At 46.7% G+C, this 14,560-nt stretch overlaps 1 protein-coding gene across 1 annotated transcript; it reads left to right on the top strand.

The window, feature by feature from the left end:
* Positions 1 to 1,382: 1,382 nt before the first annotated feature.
* LOC129339788 (gallinacin-14-like) lies at positions 1,383 to 13,595 on the top strand. The gene is made up of 4 exons (XM_054994401.1): positions 1,383 to 1,438; positions 6,754 to 6,935; positions 11,157 to 11,239; positions 13,363 to 13,595. Exons 2-4 carry the CDS (start codon positions 6,901 to 6,903, stop codon positions 13,503 to 13,505), a joined length of 261 nt encoding a protein of 86 aa, XP_054850376.1. The 5' UTR covers positions 1,383 to 1,438; positions 6,754 to 6,900; the 3' UTR covers positions 13,506 to 13,595.
* The last annotated feature ends 965 nt before the right edge of the window (positions 13,596 to 14,560 follow it).

Raw genomic sequence — 14,560 nt, 5'->3', positions numbered from 1 at the left:
TTAAAGACAGCGAAGCGGAGGTTTGACTTCTAGGGCTTTAGTCCGGAGTCCGCCCTCTCCCCACCAACTTTAGTATTGGGTTGCCAACTTCCAGGTGGCGACTGGCGATTCCAGGAATTACAAATAATTTCCAGCGCACGGAGATCAGTTCCCTTGGAGAAAATCGCAGCTTTGGAGGGCAGACTGTATGGCATCTCATCCAGGATGGGCTCTCCCCACCCCACCCCCCTCCCCAGGCTCCACCTCCAAAATCTCCAGGAATTTCCCAGCCGGGAGCTGCATTCTAGAGGTGCCCTCTGCCGACCCTTCCTAAGACTTCGCTGCAGGGTTTTCCCCTGTCTCAAGATCCGCTGCGTGTAAATAAAGGACAGAAGGCTGAAGTCCCGGATTCCAAGGGATGCCCTTTCCCTGCCGTTTTCCTTGTTGCGGAGCCTGCTGTTTCGATGTGCCTGTGCGTCCCATAACAGGCGCATGAACTAGGGTTGCCAGCCTCCAGGTGGGACCTGGAGATTGTGTAGGGTTGCTGACTTCCGGTTGGTGAATTCCTGGAGATTGGCCGGGGGGGGGGGGCTGTGAAGAGCAGGATTTGGTGAGGTGAGGGTCCTCAGCAGGAAATAATGCCATAGAGACCACCTTCTCAAGCAACCACTTTCTCCAGGGGAACTGATCTTTATTCTGGAAATCACCTGTAATTTTGGGAGATCTCCAGGCCCTACCTGGAGGCTGGCAACCCTCATCTTCTGGAACTCCATCCGACCTCCAAACTATGGAGCAAGTGGCAGCTTTGGAGAGTGGACTATGGCATTAAACACTCACTGCGCCCCCCCCCCAACCCCACCCATCTCCATCTCTCTCCCCAAATCTCCAGACATAGACATGTGGAGTTGGCAATCCTAGTGCTGGCGCAATCCACTTCCAAATCCACAGAAAGGGCGGGGAGGGGGGACCACCCTCTGGATTTTGTTCAACCTGTTCATTTTTTCTGAGCGGAAAATTGTAGCGGAACTGATAATATGCAAGAAAATGAATGTGAGCTAGAGATGGCGAGCTTGCTAACTTTTAAACCTTTTGATAGTTTTGAAATGGCTGCTTTAGCGTATATTTCTGCTTCCAGTTTTATATCTTGCGCAACTTGGTTGTAGGGGGGAGTATGTCAAGAGATCTGGGAATTCAGGTGGCCTGGAAACGGGAGCCAGGACGCCTCCACCTCTGCCCCCTGCTTGTTCATGTTGCCCCCCCTCCTTTTCTCCTCAGGTTTCTGCACCACCCTCCATTACTTCCTCGCTGGCCAGCTGCTGTGGGGCTGGGTGTCTCTGGCCTTGCTGCTGCCCACCTATCTGGCTCAGGGCCTCAGCCTCCTCTGGTTCCAAGCAGACGGCCACCAACCTAGCAAGTCTCTGATACTGATCCACCTCTTGCAGCTTGGCATCTGGAAGAGGTAAACGAAACGTCTCTGGTGGGGTTCAGCTGAAGTTAACCTGGGTGGCCTGGGTCCCAATCCTGCCATGAAAGCTCACCAAGTGGCCATGGGCCAGTCACACTCGCTCAGCTTAACCTACCTCGCAGAGTTGTTGTGAGGATAAAATGGAGGATACACACATGAAACTGCCTTATATTGAATCAGACCCTTGGTCCATCAAGGTCTGTCTCGTCTATTTAGACCGGCAGCAATGCCAGGGATTGGACCGGGCACCTGCTTCATGCCAAGCTGATGCTCTAACCACTGAACTACGGCCCTCCCTTGAGGAAGGAAGAATGATATACGCTGCTTTATGTCCACATTTGCAAGAAAATGGGATATAAATAAAAACTTAGCATTTGTGTAACCGCACATGTAGGGTATATTGAATTAAAGCTTCTGAGCGACAGTAAAATAAATGAGTTGCATCAAAGAGTTCACAGGAATTTGATTCTGTTCTTGGATGCATCAGTTTATTTCATTTTTATGCAGACTGTTGCCAACTAGCCAAGATTTTATTCTCCTTGGCAGAGTTGTGCCCTTCGAAGCCAGTTGACTTCAGCACATCGTATAACTGAGGGAGAGCCATCCTCGAATTTCTCGTTCTCTGCTCAGTCCCATCCTCTGCTTCTAAACCCTGCCCTGCCCCCCTGGATAGCTGCCAGATCAGCAGGCGATAGGGTTGCCAGGTCCAGGTTGGGAAATTCCTGGAGATTTGGGGGGTGGAGCCTGGAGAGGGTGGGGTTTGGGGAGGGGAGGTGCCTCCGTAGGGTATAAGGCCAGAGAGTTGACCTTTCATAGCAGCCATTTTCTCCAGGGGAACTGATCTCTGTTGCCTGGAGATTGGTTGTAAATCTGGGAGATCTCCAGCTACCACCTGGAGGTTGGCAACCCTAGCAGGTGAGGATGCGGGCACCCTCTTCTTCAGGCCCAAGCAGCCCTTTTGTTTCATGCCATAATGCCAGAGGAAGTTTTCTGGTACCCGGCCACCTTAAGTGACACACACACACACACACACACACATAGGCAGTTTTGATCAGGCATCTGATGAAGAGAACTTGATTCTCGAAAGCTTATGCTATAATAAAATTGGTTAGTCTTAAAGGTGCTACTGGACTCTTTTTGATTTTGCTACTACAGACTAACACGGCTAACTCCTCAGGATCTACACACACACACACACACACACACACCCATCCATGTGTAGAGGCCCGTTTCCACGTGTGTGAATCCTCTGCTGGATACACCCACTTGGGATCCAGCCCGTGCCTAAATGGGAGTTCCAGTCGGCTGTAGAACTTGCAGCCAGCCGTTCAGCCCAGCCTGGCTTTACATTGGGAGTAACTCTGCCGGGGACTCCTGTTTATTTCTTAATAATAGACTTTTAAGGGGACAAATTTGGGGGAATTAAACAAATATATAGAAAAAGTTAAGTTTGTGCATCAATAAGACCGCAAGAATATTGTTTATAAATGATGTTATGCGTCGTAGAGAAAACTGAAAATGGTTTATTATATGCAGGGCTTTTTTTCTGGGAAAAGAGGTGGTGGAACTCAGTGGGTTGCCCTCGGAGAAAATGGTTACATGGCTGGTGGCCCCGCCCCCTGATCTCCAGACAGAGGGGAGTTGAGATTGCCCTCCGTGCCACTTGGCCACTCCCTTCCTCCGCGTTCCCCCTGAAAAAAAGCCCTGATTATATGGGTATTATTATTTCTTTACATATTATTTTCTGTTTCTTTCCTTTTTTCTCTTCTTATATATACTTTCTTTTTCCTTTTTTCTTTTCCCTTTCATGGGATTTTAATCTTTCTATTAAAATAAAAATAATTAATTTTAAAAAGGATTTCTATTTGTTTATTTACTTCCTCTATACCCCACCTTTCTCCCTGATGGGAACCCAAAGCAGCTTGCATCATTCTCCTCTCCTCACTTTTATCCTCACAACAACCCTGTGAGGTAGGTTAGGCTGAGAGGAGTTGATCGGCCCAGGGGCACCAAGCAGTCTTCTGCGGCAAGGTGGGGATTTGATGGCGCTATCGGTGCCAGATAGTTGCTCGGGTGGAGGAAACCGTCATCACCTTTTCTGGAATCACGGCTACACTGGAGCTGTCCTTGCTGTACGTGCAGGCAGGTAGACCGGCACCATTGCCTTCATGTAACGTGTGCGTTTGATTATCCAGCTGCCCAGAGCTGCTCTCGCTCCTAACTTCTGTAGAGGTTCCAGGGCTTGGTATCATCTTAAGCAGTCTTTTTAGAAAGAATCTAGCCTTTTCAGAGCAGAGGTATTGGAAGGCGATTCAGGCCGAATATAAGAACCTTGCTCTTGCTCACATAACGAGCCTACATGCAGGATTACCCACAACCTGCCAATCTCGTTCTAGTGGATTGCAAAACGCATTTTGTCCTGCAACGCTGGTGACACAACACCCTCGTGATGCCAAACACAAACACATGTTTTGGAAGGTGTCGTGAAAGTAGATGCTACACCCTGCTATTATGCCACATTTGTTTAATCTGGTGCAGAGTTACCGGTTTCAGTAGGCTCAGACTGTGTAAGATGGCTCTGGTGGTTGTGGTTTGGGAATAAGGTCCCTGCACAAGTGTTGTCTCCACCTGAAAGACAAAAATATTGTTGCTGGCAAAGAGCCGTGTCTGCTGACTGGCCAGTTTGTACCCATGTATTTATGGCAAAGTGAAAGTTGTATTCTGCTAGAAGGGTAAAATGTGTGAAATAAATTACATGCTATGAGCTGGTTTTGGTTATCTAAATTGGTTGACACTGTAGGAGTGTTTATCCTGGTTAGATTTGAACAGGGTGTCTCTTAAAACAACTAATAAAAAGAGTGTGTAGGATTCTGTTCTGTTTTGTACTTTGTTTTACAGTAATGTCATATTATCTTGTGAGCTTCCCAGCTTGTAGCTGCATGCATTTGGAAATATGTGGCACAGCCCTCCTGGGACTATACCACTTCAGTAGGAAGGGGTGGGGGCGGGTACGCAGGCTTTGAGATCAATTGTTTAACAGATTTCCACTGGACAGGAGCTTTTGATGAAGATTAGAATTATTCTGATGCTCAGCAAGATGCAATGGTTAAAGTGACAGGCTAGGATCTGGGAGACCCAGGTTCGAATCTCCACTATCATGGAAGCTATCTGGGCAACCTTGAGCTACAAGGAAAGGCTGAGGGCCTTGGGAATGTTTAGTTTGGAGAAGAGGAGGTTGAGGGGGGCCATGATTGCTCTCTTTAAATAATTGAAAGGCTGTCATTTGGAGGGGGGCAAGGAGCTGTTTCAGTTGGCAGCAGAGGGTAGGACCCGAAGCAATGGGACAAAGGTACCGGCTGGATATTAGGAAGAACTTTTTCACGGTCAGAGTAGTTCAAAAGTGGGATCAGCTGCCTAGGGAGGTGGTGAGCTCCCCTTCACTGGCAGTTTTCAAGAAGAGGCTGGATGAATACTTGTCAGAGATGCTTTAGGCTGATCCTGCACTGGGCAGGGGGTTGGACTAGATGGTCTGTATGGCCCCTTCCAACTCTGTGATTCTATGATTCTATACTTACATACTGTCAGCTTAACCTGCCTCCCAAGATTGTTGTGCAGATGAAACAGAGGAGTAGAGGATAGTGTAAGCCGCTTTGGGGTCTAAGGCGGCGTACAAATGAACTAACTAAATTAAAACCAATAAAATATTTTAAGGCAGGCATTGACAAATTTGCTTTCGCTCTAGCAGTCCGTCCAAATATGTAGGGCCCAAGCTCATTTTTGAACTTTCAGAGTTTTGTATTTTAATTACCCAATTTTCTCATTATTGCTACCGCAAAACCTACTGTGCTTTGCAGTTTCTGTTACGAGAATATGATATGATATGACAAACTCGTGGAAGTATATAAATAAATACGGAGCTAACCCTGGCTGTCGTCATCATGAAACCATTGCTGCAATTCCTAGGTACTGCAGTGAAATTCCTGTGCACCGTGGCTAATCACTTGCCCAGGATTTGTGGAGCCCTGTTTGAATCCTGTCTTTCTCCAAGGAGCTTGGATTTCCGTTCCTGTTTCTCCCATTCCCCAGTTCAGCCTCAAAACAATCCTGTGAGGTGTGTTAAGCTGAGTGAGAATGTGACCAGCCCAAGGTTACCTAATGAGGTCATGGCAAAGCAGAGATTTGAACTTGAGTTTAGTCTAGCACTTTACCCCCCACTACACCATGTTGGTTCTCTTTTTTTAAAAAATAGTTTGTTTTTTTTCAAAACGCAGACTACAAGCATATTGTTACATTTTTTACATTTCCGCTTTCTAACATATCTAAATTACTCTAATAACAAATTGACTATTTACAACAGTTCTGTTCTTATTGTTGCCATTATATTTTATAATATGCCACTTTTATAATATACCACTTGGAGTAATTAAAAAGTTCAAGAATATATTTGGTTCCTCATATAATACTTGATATTGTGAAACTGATTTGAGTTTCAAATCTTTGTTTTGGTTGAAACTGTGTTATTTGACTATTATATGCTTAGAATTGTTTGGTATACTGTTATAAAAGGTAAAGGTAGTTCCCTGTGCAAGCACCGAGTCATTACTGAGCCATGGGGGGACGTCGCATCACCATGTTTTCTTGGCAGACTTTTTACGGGGTGGTTTGCCGTTGCCTTCCCCAGTCATCTACACTTTACCCCCAGGAAACTGGGCACTCATTTTACCGACTTCAGAAGGATGGAAGGCTGAGTCAACCTTGAGCCGGCTACCTGAACCCAGCTTCCGCCGGGATCGAACTCCGGTCATGAGCAGAGCGTGGACTGCAGTACTGCCGCTTACCACTCTGCGCCACGGGGCAGAGTGGTCTAACATCTTTATGATGTTATAGGAGGTTGTATATTAATAAATTCAAAAAAGGAAAACCATTTCTCCAAGAATCCTGTTGTGTTGGGAAATTTTTCTGCTTGGAATATTTTGTCATTATTTTTTTCAAGTATAAAGTGATCCCAGATTTTAGAGAACCTGTTTGAGATTGGTGGAGGGTTGTGTGATTTCCATCTTGCTGCAGTTGCACCCTTAGCTGCAACTAATAGGTTGTTTATAAGGTCACATCTAATTCGGGGGATTAGTATGTTGTTCCACTGATCGAGAAATGTTATATCTGGTTTGAGGGGAGGGGTGTTTGTTGCCTCTCTTTGAACCCAACTCCGGAAGACAGGACTGGAAAAATGGCTGCAGAATACAAGTGAAGAAATGGGCGGACGAGTATGCCGCTTCTGTTCAGGGTTTCTTTTTCAAAACTCTTGCCAGGTACGGGGATGCTCTGCGGTCGGCCGTGAAGGACGGAGGAGGCCCCGGGGCGAAGGAGCTTGTGACGCAGCAGGGAGACCTTGCCGTTCTGCGCTGGCTGGAAGCTCTGGTGCAGACTCTGCCAAACCTCCTCCTGCAGGCCTCCTCATGTGTAGTGATGAAGTCCCAAGTTGTTGTCCCAGGTGAGCACCTTCCTTTAAAACTGCGGCATGGCACAGCTCTGCAGACTGTGATAAGACTTGATATTTATTTTATTTTATTTTATTTGTAGTCCGCTCTCCCCGCACATGGTCTCAGAGCAGATTAACATCATGTAAATGCATATAATAAAAACAATTTAAACTCTGGCAGCAGCCATAGAAGTACAGCAATCAAAACATATTCAGACAGCCCACCTTGCACCCCACATCTAACATCCTTAAGATCCACGGGCAGGGTGGCTGAGATTTAATAAATACAGGCTGGGGGATTTTCACCGCGTTCCAATCCCCTCCACGTCTACAGAATTCTGCGAAACTTGGTTTCAAGTAAGCGCACACTGATCACAACCAAAGCTCTTATTAAACCTGTTAGTTCATTTTTTTTTTCTGTGTAAAATATTCTCATGGTGACGGAACAGTGGGCAACATCAAGCCCAGTTGAACTGACTTAGATACCAAGACATATAAAATCGGGGCTTTTTTTCTGGGAAAAGAGGTGGTGGAACTCAGTGGGTGGCCCTTGGAGAAAATGGTCACATGGCTGGTGGCCCCACTCCCTGATCTCCAGACAGAGGGGAGTTAAGATTGCCCTCCACGACAACCATGCGACCATTTTCACTCCGTTCCCCCACGTTCCTGCTGAAAAAAAGCCCTGTATAAAATAATGAAATTAGTAAAGCAACTGTAACGACTTCCCCATAAAAAAAATATGTGCAATTCTTTTGTTTTTATCACATATACCTGAGGCTTTTATGAGTATTTAAGAGGATCTTTAATCTCCTATTTGGAAAGGCTTTGCTCCTGTCCATTAAGAGAGATGGAAACTATAGGGCACATGTGTTTTAGCTGCCCATATTATAAGGAAGAACGGGATGAGATGATCACACCGTTATTCGGTAAAATCTCTGGTCTCACTGAAAAGGCTAGACTTGATTATCTTCTATCCGATAAGCATGCCAAGATTACCTATCAAGTAGCCGGATACTATTTGGTGATATTCCGGTCTCGGAAATTATATTGTACTGTAACTAGATCTTAATTTCAAACTGTTTTATTGTACGCCTTGAACTTTTGTTTTTAGTGTAACTGTGTTATATGATTGGTCAAATGACTGTAAATGACGAATGAATGAAAATGAATGAATGAAGAGGACCTTTTCTTTTTCTAGACTGAACACGTTTTTTAAAAGCTAGTCTTCCCTTCAGGTAAATAGAATTATTATAAAAATACTACATGGAAAATGAGTCCCGTTGAAGGGAACCCTGGCATAATATTTTAAGAGCAGCTCGGGCATGGTCTCCACCCTTTATTTGACACCCCCTGAACTTAACCTCGATGCGACCTTGCCCATTGGCAAATATCCTCTGTGGGGCTCTTTCTTTGTATGCAAAGTGCTGTGGGTAAGCACTTCCAATATGGCTTTTCCAAAGTGGCACCTTTGTCTTTGATGTGAGTGCAAGTGGGAATTGTGGTATGCATATGCACAGACATGATCTCTGTCTTTCTCTGGGTGTGATTGTTGTGAGAAAATTTCGTCCCAGCTCCCCTGGGCTCACAACAAGCTGGGTTCTTTGCTCTGTTTAGCCCCTTACCACAGGCAATGTACTGTGTGGTGCATCTCTGGACCTTACCTTAACCTAACTAACCCTTAACACTACAAAAACTTAACTCAGAACTGTCCTTAACCAAGTCTAACAATGTTTATTAAAAGATACTTCAGCATGCAAAAATACACAAGCCAAAAGGTGCGACACACGGGCCTTGGTGGTGAACACAAGTAAACCAGTAATATGAAATTCCCCTGAAATTCCCCCCAAAGAACGAGAGCTCTTGGCCGAGGTGTGAGCCTACAGGAGTCTTAAGAGCCAAGCTACAAGTGATGCCTCACACAGGCTGGACACTTGTCAGCTTCCCTCAAGTTTTGTTGGGAAATGTAGGCATCCTGGTCTTGCAGCTGTAATGGACAGCCAAGCTGTAAAACCAAGATGCCTACATTTCCCATCAAAACTTGAGGGAAGCTGACCAGTGTCCAGCCTGTGTGAGGCATCACTTGTAGCTTGGTGGGCTCTCTGCAAGCTGGCACAGTCGGCCCCGAGCCCTAGGGGCCAAAGCCTTTTATAGAGAAAGATCAAGGAGTTTGGTCATTTGTTACAATCATCAATTGCGTTTGCTTTGTTTTCCTTTGAAGGTACAGAGAAGGGATGTTCCCAAACAATAAAATTAGCACATCACTTCTTACAAGACAGGCAGTGTATTTTGATACAAAAACATCTGGAGATACAAATGACAGAAAAGAGTTTGGCAATGGAAGGTGCCACTGCGCATCCCGTTGCAACGCCCTCAACCTGGTAAAAGAAGTCACTCTGGAATTGGAAGGAATTCTTCTCAACAAAAATATCTACCCAGGATAGGAGAAATTCTACAAGGTCATTGTGAAGGTCTGTGTGACGTGACGCCAGTTCCACCACATTCCTAATATCCCCATGAGGGATCGATGTACACAAGGCAGTCACATCCAGAGTAAGCATGATTGCCCCAGGAGGTAACACTTTCCCCTCAATTAATTTGATAAACTCCCATGTGTCCTTGATCTATGTTGGCATAGTGATCCACCAATTGGGCAAGAGGCTCCAGAATCGAATTACTCACGGACACAATAGGCCTGCCCGGAGGGGGATGACCCCCTTTATGAATTTTAGGTAATATATAAAAACAAGGTACACGGGGATAGGAATTAATCAAAAACTTACTAACGTCTGTGGTAATGACCCCCCAGAACAAGGGCTTCTTCCGCTGCCACTTTGATAATGCTCATAATATGGGGGGTGGGATCTGAACTGATCCGACAACAACCTATCTCCAGGTAGTAGCTGGAGATCCCCTGGAATTACAACTGGTCTCCAGGCCACAGATATCAGTTCACCTGGAGAAAATGGCAACTTTTGGGGGTGGACTCTATGGAATTATGCCATGCCAAGGTCCTTTCCCTCCCCAAACCCTTCTTTCTCCAGGTTTCTCCCCCCCCCCCCCCCCCAGATCTCCAGGAATTTCCCAACTCGGAGCTGGCAACCCTAGGGCTCTCTCCACCACCACATATAGGAGAGAGAGTGGCCATCTGGAATCATGTCTGGGATAGGTGACAGCAGGGCTTTTTTTCAGGGGGAACGTGGGGGAACGGAGTTCCGGAACCCCTTGAAAATGGTCACATGGCTGGTGGCCCCGCCCCCTGATCTCCAGACAGAGGGGAGTTGAGATTCCCCTCTGTGCCGCTCAGGGCCACCAGCCATGTGACCATCTTCTCCGAGGGCAACCCACTGAGTTCCACCACCTCTTTTCCCAGAAAAAAAGCCCTGGGTGACAGGAAAAAAACTGGTTTTCTGAAGGATTGCTTTGAATCTTTCCTCAGTTCCTTTCCCTCTCTCCCTCTTATATTAACAATTTCCACCCTGAGGGAAAGACTTTTTCAGCCGTTGCTCCCTGACTTTGAAACTCACTTCTGCAGGACTTGGTAACAGCTGCTTCCCTAAAAGCCATCCAGATGGGTTTGCAAACCTGCTTTTCCCTTTGAATTAAATCAATAAGAAATGGCGCAGCAGGGACAGGGTCACCATTTGGAACATTCTACGATGTTGATTTCTATTGCGTTGCATTGATTTCACTGTTTTTAACCTATTTTAATTAATGGCCTGGTTGATTTTATTGTATTTTACTATGTTGTAAACTGCCTTGATTCTTACCTGAAAGGTGGTATACAAATAAACCAATTAACGGCATGATGCTTAAAATGCCGGGTGGTGTCTGGATGAGGCACCACTTGTACAGCACAAGAATCGGGGGGTTGGATGCAGGCAACATTTTCACGCGGTCTCACTGAATCCCGCTTGCCATAGTCTACATGCCTTTTGTCCCTGCATGTCCCATAATCCCAAACGCAGCCTTTTTATCCAACAAAAGGGACCCCCTCCTTCCTCTTTTGCCAGAAAAAGGACTGTTTGGATGCAACACGTGGCGTCTGCTGCCGCTGAGACCCAAGAGCTACTAACTAAAATGTCACGTGGCTGTTACAGAAATGGTGGCAAGAAAGGGGGGTGGGGAATCCCAAACCTGCCCCCGTGGCAATGAACTGACTTTTGACTGGGTGACGGAATGGCGACTGCAGTTAAGAATGTCTGCCTCGTTTGATCTTCATTGCTCTTTCCCCAGACATATTTCAGTCAGCATGAGGCTCCTTTGTCTCTTTCTACTTGTCTTCCTGCTGTTCCAGCCGGCCTGTCTGGATAAGTCAGGTAAGAGTGTTGTGCACATTTAGGCTACGCGTGGCAAGAATTTTGCCCGACATTTACCTTGGGGGGGAAGCCCCTCTCCCTTTTCTGCAGTGCGCCATCTAACACGGGTCCACTGGAGGCTTTCCACGGGCAGAAAGATCCCTGACTGCAGGATACAACTTCCTTGTTTCCGCCCTCCCACTGCAGCCCAATCTGCCCCTCCCGCAAATTCTGCTTTGATTCCCCTCCCCCTGGTTTCATTCATCAGAACCAACCCTCCCCCCTACTATATAGAGGAAAAGATGGGAGTACATGCTCTTCCTTTAAACAGCTAATGACTGCATGGGAGAATAACCTTTTCTCTCCCTGCATGGCTCCAATCTGAATTGGGGCCCCTTGGGACTGTAATCCACCTTTTAAAAGTGTTGGGAGATCCGTGGTCCCCATCACAACTAGTTTAACCCTAAGTTCCACTGAAATCAACAAGACTTACTTCTAAGTAAGATGCAGTTTATTGGGCTGATGAATGCAGGAAGAAATTGACCAGGAACAACTTGAGCAACATTTAAAGCTAGCCTGAAAAGCTTTAACCCAACAACCTTGTTGTTCAGCCCACGCAAGTCTGTTTTTCTATCAGTTTTAGTGCTTTGTAGCACACACAAGGGAAGATGTGGCCAGGATAATTTTAGAAATTCAGACTTCCCCAAATCCAAGGGATCAAGTACCCATTGAGATCAAATTATATATAGGTTCACAGCACAACACAAACATGCTTAGCTGAAAATACATTTCATTGAAAGTACATCTCAAGCCAAAGCAGTTTGAGGATTTCACTTTTTGAGGATCTTGATTTGCTAAAAGTTGTTACATGGTAGACATGAAGTTATTTATTACGAGATGAACTTCTCAATCGAAAAGTGTCTTGCTTGCGTTGACGTCAGTTGATGTGAAAGGTCTGTCTGTGGCAGGGCTTTTTTTCTGGGAAAAGAGGTGGTGGAACTCAGTGGGTTGCCTTTGGAGAAAATGGTCACATGGCCGGTGGCCCCACCCCCTGATCTCCAGACAGAGGGGAGTTGAGATTGCCCTCCGTGCTGCTGAGCGGCGCGGAGGGCAATCTCAACTCCCCTCTGTCTGGAGATCAAGGGGCGGGGCCACCAGCCATGTGACCATTTTCAAGAGGTTCTGGAACTCTGTTCCCACGTTCCCCCTGAAAAAAGCCCTGGTCTGTGGTGATTAAAACTGTGAGGGCTCCTCTACACGTGTAGGTTCTCTCCTGATGCAGCAGTCAACACAGGCTGGATCCATGTGCGGACCACACCAGAATCATCAGCCCTCCCAGCCTTCCCCCCTCCCCAGCACCTCAGCCATTTCTGATCCCAGGAAAGCTTATTCCCAAGACTTGTGTGGAGTGATAAGCTCGTAGGCCTGGAGGCTGCAACAGAGAGGGAGGAGAGGCAAAATGGCTCCCTTCTTCCTCTTTCCTCCACGAATCGCCATTCACAGAAGAGACACGTGGGGCCAATTTCACTCTCTCCCCACCACAGCCTCCCAGTCCTCAAGAGTATTACCCCATGCACGTCCAATGTCCTTGGGAATAACTCTTCCTGGGGTTGGAAATGGCTGTAGGGGTGGGTGAGAAGTGCAGTCCTCTTCCGGTGCCGTCCCCTTCCGGTGATGGAGTCTAACAGGACAGGCTGTGGACCTTCATGTCTGAACCAGCTATCTGTGTGTGCAACATTTTCTAAGGCTCTGCGTATGCAGGCATGTTGTTGGGCCCCATAAAAAGAACCATAGTTGCTGTGCACCTAGAGAATTGCATGGCCTAGGGTCATGCTTTAATATGTCAACAAGACAACAAATGCTGCCAACAGATATCCTGGACAAGGATTGGCATGATGATGCCAAGAGGTTAGTGGAATCAGCTTAGCAAAGGTACTTGCCTGTTCATACCTGTCCCAAACCCTCCTCTTCTCGTTAGAATGTTCCACACAGCCCTTATGAACATAACAACTCTCTGCATTAAACTTCTCCATCAGTGCATGCATGCATCTTTGTTTTCTGGGGATCCACTTGACATCTTACCAGACAGGAGTGAATAGTAACCTTCTAGTAAGGGGTACAAACTTCTCCTGTTCTCTTTGAAGGCACAGAACGATGCAGGCGGCTGAAGGGCCTTTGCCGACATACCCTCTGCCATCCAGTGGAAGTCTACGTGGGCCGATGCAACAACGGAATGGGGAACTGCTGCGTCGATGATGCAGAAGACATTCGGAAACGCAGCCACTAGAACCTCTGCTGCTCCTGGCAGTGTAGGAAGGCTAAGCAGTCCAAACAACGCTTGTCATTTTGGACTTTGAGTGGTCCAGGATGGGGGAAATATTCTGATGCTTTTAGTTGTTGCAATAAATGGCGATACATACTTATGCAGCATGTTCTTCGGAGTTCTCAAAAATGGTTAACAGCAGCTGTTCAAAATCGGGAAACTGGGCTAACTCTCCAGGTACATCTGACTGTGCCGATCAGTGCTCAAAGAGATGCTGTGCTGACCCCACTGCTTTGCATCCTGCTTTCTTTTCAGTGGGTTAGAAGCATCCTGGGATGGGGCAAAAAAGAATCTGCTGGACTCAGACCTGTCTGGGTAAAGCAAGCTGGGAACAAGCTGTGCTGAGATAGACGCTTTCACTGTGGAAGGAAGATGAAGCTGTTTCTGGGCAAGGCTGCCCTGACCCCTGTTCTGTCTGTCGGTGGAGCTGGGCCTGGGAGAGACAGCCACGGAAGAGGCAGGCCTTTGGAGAGGGCTTCCACGTCTACGAAGTCCTCCAGCAAGTAGCCTTTGTTGCCCGCTGCCACTGACCAGCATCGGGAGGGGGAGAAGCCATTGTGCGCTGCTATTTTTTTAATTAAAATTTGTATTTATCAGTGCAAAGCAAAAACAAAAAAACACATCAATGCTAGCAACAAACACAAAATATTGTTTGCAAGTCTATACATATGCTACTATAAAAGGTTTCCAAGTTTCTCAGACTAAGCCCGTGCGCAATTGCCATCTATACTAACATTTGATTTATATACTGCCCTTCAGGATGACTTAACGCCCTCTCAGAGTGGTTTACAAAGTATGTTATCATTATCCCCACAACAACAGAACACGCTGTGAGGTGGGTGGGGCTGAGAGAGCTCTGAGAGAGCTGTGACTGACCCAAGGTCACCCAGCTGGCTTCAAGTGGAGGAGTGGGGAATCAAACCCAGTGCTCCAGATTAGAGTCCCACATTCTCCATAAGGGAGGAGGTGGTCCTTCACGTACGCTGGTCCCAAGCCACATAGGACTTTAAAGGTCCAGC

Source organism: Eublepharis macularius, chromosome 1 (genome assembly GCF_028583425.1).
Source record: "Eublepharis macularius isolate TG4126 chromosome 1, MPM_Emac_v1.0, whole genome shotgun sequence".
Classification (NCBI taxonomy): domain Eukaryota; kingdom Metazoa; phylum Chordata; class Lepidosauria; order Squamata; family Eublepharidae; genus Eublepharis; species Eublepharis macularius.
The sequence above is the reverse complement of the archived record's forward strand: the minus strand, read 5'-3'. Positions and strand labels throughout refer to the sequence as shown.

Excerpts from the sequence above, each read along its gene's own strand:
- LOC129339788 (XM_054994401.1), top strand. The coding sequence starts at position 6,901 with ATGTGTAGTGATGAAGTCCCAAGTTGTTGTCCCAG. Across the intron at positions 6,936-11,156 it reads GTCCCAAGTTGTTGTCCCAG|ACATATTTCAGTCAGCATGA; the intron begins GTGAGCACCTTC and ends CTCTTTCCCCAG. Across the intron at positions 11,240-13,362 it reads GGCCTGTCTGGATAAGTCAG|GCACAGAACGATGCAGGCGG; the intron begins GTAAGAGTGTTG and ends TTCTCTTTGAAG.